At 22.6% G+C, this 8,019-nt stretch overlaps 1 protein-coding gene across 1 annotated transcript in view; it reads left to right on the top strand.

Annotated features, from left to right (window-relative positions):
• LOC102680179 (mitogen-activated protein kinase kinase kinase 4) overlaps window positions 1-7,317 on the top strand; it is an 8,370-nt gene extending 1,053 nt beyond the window's left edge. Inside the window, exons 2-18 of the mRNA XM_006618973.2 lie at window positions 222-353; window positions 1,922-2,201; window positions 2,305-2,487; window positions 2,630-2,820; window positions 2,920-3,282; window positions 3,351-3,593; window positions 3,669-3,884; window positions 3,960-4,370; window positions 4,474-4,581; window positions 4,667-4,826; window positions 4,896-5,349; window positions 5,442-5,789; window positions 5,855-6,042; window positions 6,116-6,284; window positions 6,377-6,499; window positions 6,714-6,865; window positions 6,952-7,317. Of these exons, the coding sequence (XP_006619036.1) occupies window positions 222-353; window positions 1,922-2,201; window positions 2,305-2,487; window positions 2,630-2,820; window positions 2,920-3,282; window positions 3,351-3,593; window positions 3,669-3,884; window positions 3,960-4,370; window positions 4,474-4,581; window positions 4,667-4,826; window positions 4,896-5,349; window positions 5,442-5,789; window positions 5,855-6,042; window positions 6,116-6,284; window positions 6,377-6,499; window positions 6,714-6,865; window positions 6,952-7,134 (3,904 nt within the window). The 3' untranslated portion in view covers window positions 7,135-7,317. The remainder of the gene's footprint in view (window positions 1-221; window positions 354-1,921; window positions 2,202-2,304; window positions 2,488-2,629; window positions 2,821-2,919; window positions 3,283-3,350; window positions 3,594-3,668; window positions 3,885-3,959; window positions 4,371-4,473; window positions 4,582-4,666; window positions 4,827-4,895; window positions 5,350-5,441; window positions 5,790-5,854; window positions 6,043-6,115; window positions 6,285-6,376; window positions 6,500-6,713; window positions 6,866-6,951) is intronic.
• Window positions 7,318-8,019: the final 702 nt, after the last annotated feature.

Raw genomic sequence — 8,019 nt, 5'->3', positions numbered from 1 at the left:
ACATAATTAGTAAATTGAATTAATTTTAAAATTAAAGATAATTGATTTGTTAAATATTTAATATAAAGATTTAAATATTTAAAGCTATTAGAAGTTTTTATAATTGCATTATAATTTTTATAAAATATTTTATTTTATATATCGTTCGTATTTTTTATGATATAGTTTTGATTTTCGGTATTCAGAAATTTTGACTATATTACAACAAATTATGTTTCCAGCAAGAGTTCAAAAAATCAAACAAATGAATTCGATGAATCGATTCAAGCAATGTGCGATATTTATGGACAAACACCTCCAAGAACTCGATTAAATCGTAAGAAACGCTACTCAAGACAAAAACTCAATGGGGGGTAAGTTATATAATAATTAAATTAAATTAATGATAAATTATATATTTTTGTTTTCGATGAAAGAATTTGATTGATAGAAATTTTTTTAAAAGAGGATCGATCATAATCAAAACAAAAGAATATCATAAAGCATAAAGCATTTTAACCATTTTAAATAATCCAACCGAGAAATAGGAGAAATCTTTTTATATAAAATATTATGATAGAAAATTTCGTAAATAATTACGAATAATATATTTAAAATATTACAAATAATTACAAATAAAATATTGTTTTATAAAATAAAATTTTTATTTTATTAAATAAAATATATTTTCAATTGTTCGGTTTGAATTATATAATTTAAAACAAATGAAATTCATATTCATATGATCGAACTAGTTTTATCGATATCGATAATTCATAAATTTTTATTAAATTTTTAATATAATTAATATAATAATAAACACTTAGAAATAATAACAAAATATCTACAATTTATTAAATTCGTCTGACTCGTATTATTATTAATAATCTAATAAATCAATCCTTTCTTGTCCAAATATAATCAATTATAAAAATCTTTATATATCTTCAATCAACAAGTTATATTAGCAAAAGCAACAATAATTTTATTTCTTATGAAACATTTTTAATATATAGAGTATAATGAATTATATATAAAACAATTTTTTTATTAATAAAATATCACTCTAAAAAGATAAACTTTTTTATAGACTAACTTTATTATAACTTTATTATAGTGCAAGATAGTGCAAGATAAAATTTTAAATACATATTTATATTTTAATTAAGAAATATTCCTAAGCAAAATCATATTTGAAATTTAATTTTATAAAAATAATGAAAATTTGGATATTGATTTCATGCATTTAAAAAGATTTTTTGTCAAAAGAAATTATTTTATATGTAATCCATATTTTGTATATATATTAATAATTAAGATCATTGAAATTAAAATATTCATTAAAATCATTCATTTCATTATTCAAAGTATTTCTTTCGTGAACTTTTATGATCTTGAAAATCATGGTCATGAACATGAATGAATTCATTTTGAAATATAGTTTCACATGATATAAAAATATATATATATGCAGCATTCCATTTAAAAAAGTCGAAGATTATTTTCGAAAAATATTGAAGATATAAAAAATTGAAGTTATTATGTAGCTGATAAAAATAAAAAAAATTTTCTTTCAAATATTTTTTTTTAATACTTATCATTTATAAAAAAAATTTAGCTATAATAATAATTTGTAAATATGTATAAAAATTATTATGTTATTATAATTGATTAAATGTATTTCAAACAAATATATTATATATAAAAATCATGTTTATAAAATAAAGTGAAAATAAGATTCTTTTAATATAAGCAATTTAAATTTTTTCGTAAATATTTTGTTTAATATATATTATTTTAAATTAGAAATATAAAATTACATTAAATAACTTTTATTGTAAGACATATTATTCATTCGTGATATGTATTAAATTATATTCTATTAATTTAATATTTATAAATTTATTTATTTATATATTTACAAATTTAATTATTTTTTAAGAGAAACAAAATCATGGGAAAAAGATACACAATCAAAAATGATGATTCGTAGACGTAATACTCTGGACAATATAATTTTTAATGAAATGTGTGACAAAGCAGATAAAGATTATGAAAACGAAGCAAATCGAGATATAACGAAGGAAGGAAACAGAAAATATAAAAGAAGTTTAAAAATGTTGCGTGGAAATGAAAGAGATTTAAAATTAGATATAGAGGCAGCTTATAATTATATGGAAAAGTTTAATCCTTGTGAAGCATCAACTCCTAATCACATAAAGGTACCAAATAAATAAAAAATGACGAAGTTATTTTAATCTATTTAAATAGGATTATATTTTTTTGGCTATTATTCAAAACAAAATTAATTAAAAATATTTACAGATTGAAACTCGAAATAGATTTCGTAGCTTGCGATCAAAGCCTATTGATGTAGAAGAAAAAAAGGTTGAAATTAAAATTAATGAACAGATTTCAATTTCGGATAATAAAGAATCAATACCAAAGACGCTAAGTTTTAAAGAACGAGAAATATTTCACGATACATTTTCTTTTTTAATTAGATTGGTAAATAATTATTTTGTTACAAATAATTGAATATTTAACTTATTAATTTTCATATTAAAATTTTTAAATATTTCTTTTTATATTTAAAAATTTTATATTTATATTAATTTTATATTTCTATTTATATTTCCCCATTTTATAGGGAAGTATAGAGCGAAATTGCTCTCGTCAAATTAGTCATGAAGAAACACGTTGGCAAAATGAATTAAAAGATTTAATATGGCTAGAATTACAAGCTTATTATGCTGATCGCAGTCCAATGGCTCAGGATGAATATTTATGCAAACAACGGGAAACTGTAGAAGGTTTACTTAAAGAAATAATGGAGTACAGGTAAATTATGTAAGAATTTAATGTATATGATTAATTTGATGTACTATATTATTATAGTTATCAAAACAAAAGAAAATTAAAATAAACATATATTTTTAGATATGATCCTGTTGCAAATGTAAAAAACAACAATAAATCAAGTTCAAGTATAGAATTAGGTATTTGTCCAGGTTGTCTTTCAATGTATTGTAGAGCATGTGCACGAGCACAAGGTGAAGCATTACAACAAGTAGAGATATTATTGTCTAGATTAGAATCAGCAGAAGCACTTTATCCTTCATCACAAGCTTTTGCTATACATTATCCTTTATATAAAAGTACAGAATTCACTGACAGAGTGAAAGCAATGTGTCTTTGGTATAACATGACTAAACATCATCAACTCAAATTACAAATATTAGGAAAATTACTTATGAGATCGCATACTAAAAGAAAACATGATGATGGAGATTCTGGAATAAGGTATCAAAAATAACTATAGAATAAAATGATATTGTTAAAAAATGAAATTTATATATTTTTCATTTCAGTTCACGATCTTCAGATACAATTGATTCTTTAGACTGTAAACAAACTTTAGTACGATTTGAAATATCAAATCAACAAAATGAAAATTCCAGTCCTTCAGATAGTAACAATAGTAATAATTCTTCTGGTTTATCCTTTCCACAATCTTGGCCTTCTACACCTGAAATTTCATTTACAAGTATAGAAAATGATAAAAGCGATAAACTAGATTTTTATTTAGTTGAATTCGATCGGCAAGCTTACAGGTTAATATTATGTTGGATAATATTATTCTTATTAACTTAATTATTTCTTTCATTTCATTTTTTATTAATTAATAGAAAATATATTGAAGATGTATTAAAGACTAGAGGTCTAAGAAAAAGTTTATATTTTCTTGAAAGATTGCATACTTATGTCTTAAGAAAAGCAAGATTGACACTAGAAAAAAATGATATAAATGATACTTTAAATGAAGAATATGAAGGTGATGTAGAATTGCGTCGATATGGTGCATGGAGTCCTGAAGCAAGAGAATTAAATCTTCCATCATATAGGTATGAAAATAAATTTGTATATATTATTTATATATTTTATTTTTATATTTTGATTAAGTAATAAATTTTTTTTAGAGCTGCTTTTGTGTTCCTATCTCGAGTTCCATTAGATGTCGTTCATGAATTTATGAGGATGAGATTAGAACAAAAACCAGAACAACCCAGTCCTTTATCAGTTCGACAACTTATGCGTGAACTTAGAGAAGGTCTTAGAATTGCATGTATTCATCGTGATAGATTTGCTGCTCATTCCTGTGCAGCAGTTAGTGATAATAGTTGCGAAAACTTATTTCAAGAAAATGTGAAAGATTTTGATGAAAGTTTAAAAGCTGTTTTTGAAGTATATCTTGATTATTTACAACAATGGGTTGATATGGTACAACATGATAGTTTCTATAAAAATTTAATTATGGATGAATGGATATTTGTAAAATCAATAGCAGGAAATATAATAAATGGATGTGAAATTGCAGGAATTAAATTTTGGTAGTTATGTTATAATATATAAGTTATGTTATAAGTTATATAATTATAAGTTATGTTATAATATTATTATAATGCATATTTCTTCATATTTTTTATTTTATAGTGAAATCGTGAAAACCATGATTGAGCAAGTTAAAGAATATCTTAATGAGAGACCACGAGAAATTCAAGAAACTACTGAGGATTGGAATGATGATGTTTGGTCAAATAGGTAAAATTATATTATTTTAACACTTATTTGAACACTTTTAATTGTTTTTAAAAAATTGTTTTTATTTTATTTTGATATGATTTAGATTTCAGCGAATATTCGTAGAACGTGAATGGCAAGGAATGTTTGTAGAGGCTCGAGAAAAAATAGTTAAATGTATTGTCCTTGCTAAATGTATAAAGCGTGATATTGAAAAATGGTCTACATTTAATGAGAAATTAGAAAAATCATTAATGTCTGTAAAGGTAAATATTATTAAAAATTAAGTTAGAATTTTATATATTTGAAAAAATATTTTTTTTATATATTTATAGGATTCAGTTATGGGTCTTAAACACGATATCACGACTGTAATTGAATATTTTCAACATAATCTTAAAAATATAAAAGAACCAAATTATGAATATGATCGATCTGCTATGCGATCGAGAATAAGAGAAATACTTCATCAAGCTTATCGAATGGGTTTTGATTATTATAAAGAAACATGTAGATTATTTGCATTCGAAGAAAAAGCTACTTTAGCAAGAAGTTTAGTTTCTTTTGCTTTTTTATGGATGGAATTTGTTAAAACACGATGTGAACGTGGAAGAGGTTTAAGACCTAGATGGGCAAATCAAGGTTTAGAATTCTTAATTATAGTATGTGAACCACAATATACTAAACATTTAACTGATGAGGAATTTGAAGAGTTAAAAACTTGTATGGATCGTTGTATTTCACATGTTGTTGGAAGTACAAATACTGCTACAAATATAGAAACAGAAAGTAAAGTTTTATTTTTATTGTATATTATTTTATTAAATGTTTATTGATTATTAATTATTATTGAATTAAATGTTTGATTAATTATATTTTAGATTTAAAAAGATTATCTCATTCAAGAGCATCTTCACCTTGTCATACTAGAACTGCAAGTTTTTCCCAGAAACCTAGAGATATTCTTAAATCTCCAGATATTCCATCTTATTTTAAAAAAGTTTTTTCATCAAATGTTGTAGATGGAAATATAAGTACAAATAACTTAGATCAAATTCTATCCAGACAGGAAAGAATCAATCAAGGTATACAAAAAATAGAATTTAATATTGATGAGAAACTAAAAAACAGTGAACTTATTGGACAAGTTATAGATAGAAAAGCTGTTGATAGAATTTATATTAAAGCGAGAAGAGTAACTTTTACTTGGCAAAGAGGTATTAAAATTGGTAAGTTTAAATGTTTTCATTTTAATTTAATATTATAAATTAAACTATAAAACTATTAATTATAGGACAAGGAAGATTTGGTAAAGTATATACTATTGTCAATAATCAAACTGGTGAATTATTAGCTATGAAAGAAGTTCAATTACAACCTGGAGATCATAGAGCAATTAGACGTGTTGCAGAGGAATTACAAATATTTGAAGGAATTCAATACAAACATTTAGTTCGATATTATGGATTAGAAATTCACCGTGTAAGTTAATAATATGTATGAAATATATATAAAAAACATATATAAAAAATATTGAATAATAAATATATTACAGGAAGAAATGTTAATTTTTATGGAATTTTGTGCTGAAGGAACTTTAGAAAGTTTAATAGCGGGTAGTGAAAATGGTTTATCAGAATCACTGATTAGGAAATATACATATCAACTCATTTCAGCTGTAGTAATACTTCATTCTCATGGAATAGTACATCGTGATATTAAACGTATGTCTTATAATTTCATAATCTAAGAATAGAATATTTTTAATGTGTACAATACATGTTTTGATTACACAATATTTATATTTTATATATAGCTGCAAATATTTTTTTAACGGATGAAGGTAATTGTTTGAAACTTGGTGATTTTGGGAGTGCTGTGCAAATTAAGGCACATACTACTATGCCAGGTGAATTACAAGGTTTTGTTGGCACTCAAGGTTAATTTTAATTTTTACTTAAGAATAAAAATAAAGGGCATGAGTTTTAATTTACATACTTCATAATATAATAAATAATGGTAATTATTTAATGGTTAAAATGGTAATTAAAATAAAATAAAAAAATTATTAAAAAGAAATAATGAAAATTCATGGCCTGTATTTTAGTTGTGATATTTTTGAAGATATTTTAATATTTAATATTTGTATACAGCTTATATGGCACCAGAAGTATTTATGAAATCAGAAAGTAGTGGTCATGGTAGAGCAGCCGATATTTGGTCAATTGGTTGTTGTGTTATAGAAATGGCGAGTGGTCGAAGACCTTGGTCAGATTATGATTCTAATTATCAAATCATGTTTAAAGTATATAGATTTATGTAATCTTTTTATTTATATTATATATAATATATTTTTTTTATATAAATATATATTTTATAATGCTTCTTTAGGTGGGAATGGGTGAAACACCAGCATTGCCAAAAAATCTTTCAATTGAAGGCATTGACTTTATTAATAAATGTTTACAACATGATCCAAAGAAAAGATTGACAGCAAATGCTTTACTTACACTTCCATTCACACAAACAGAAGATGTTAATGCTGATTTATTATTACCGCGATACCAAGCATAATTAATAATTAGTAAGAATTGTTACATTAAAAATTTTTTCAATTTAAAAATATTAAAAATTTAACATTAATACCTGTATCAGATCAATATCAATTTTCAATACTTTTTTTCATTATATTTGTTTTTCTTCATTAGTATTCTTTTTTCTTTAGTATTATTTATATTATTTTTCAATTTTCAAAAAAATTGTTTATAAATATTGTTTATAAAAATTGTTTATAAATATATGTTTATAAATATATTCCTTATTAAATAAGGAAAAAAAGTAAAAAAATTAAGGATATAAATATTGAACTAAAATCATTGTGCATTCTTAGAAATATAGCTTAAGAAAAGATATTTTCTATAGAATATAATTTATATTTTTAATAATATAATAAAATATTATGTGGCAATTAATATATATTTTTTCCTATTTTTTAGAAAAGTATTTAAATAATATGTACAAATGTATATTAAATGTATAATTGTATATTAAATTATTGTACAATAAAGAAATCAAATTATTTCTTTTTAATTGAACATTATATTTTAATTGAATTGTATTATTAATAAGAGAAAATAAAAAAAAATGGTGATGTTACAATATTGTTTATTTTTGCACGAGAAAACTTACATATGATACAACATACTTGCCAAATTAAATAATTACAGAGGTATGCTGTGTATACTTTCCATATGAACAGAAAGTGAAATGTGTTTAATATTACTAGATATTATATTGCATACGAAGACAACTATTTTGTGAAGATTTTTTTTATTCTGATTTTGTTATTTATTATTGTAAATTTCATCTATTTTATTATGTGTTTTAAGATATACATATAATTTCACATTAACAATAGCAGTCTTCGTAAGGAATGTATTTTATTACGAAATAATTCTA

Source organism: Apis dorsata, unplaced genomic scaffold (assembly GCF_000469605.1).
Source record: "Apis dorsata unplaced genomic scaffold, Apis dorsata 1.3 scaffold_383, whole genome shotgun sequence".
Classification (NCBI taxonomy): Eukaryota; Metazoa; Arthropoda; class Insecta; order Hymenoptera; family Apidae; genus Apis; species Apis dorsata.
The sequence above is the reverse complement of the archived record's forward strand: the minus strand, read 5'-3'. Positions and strand labels throughout refer to the sequence as shown.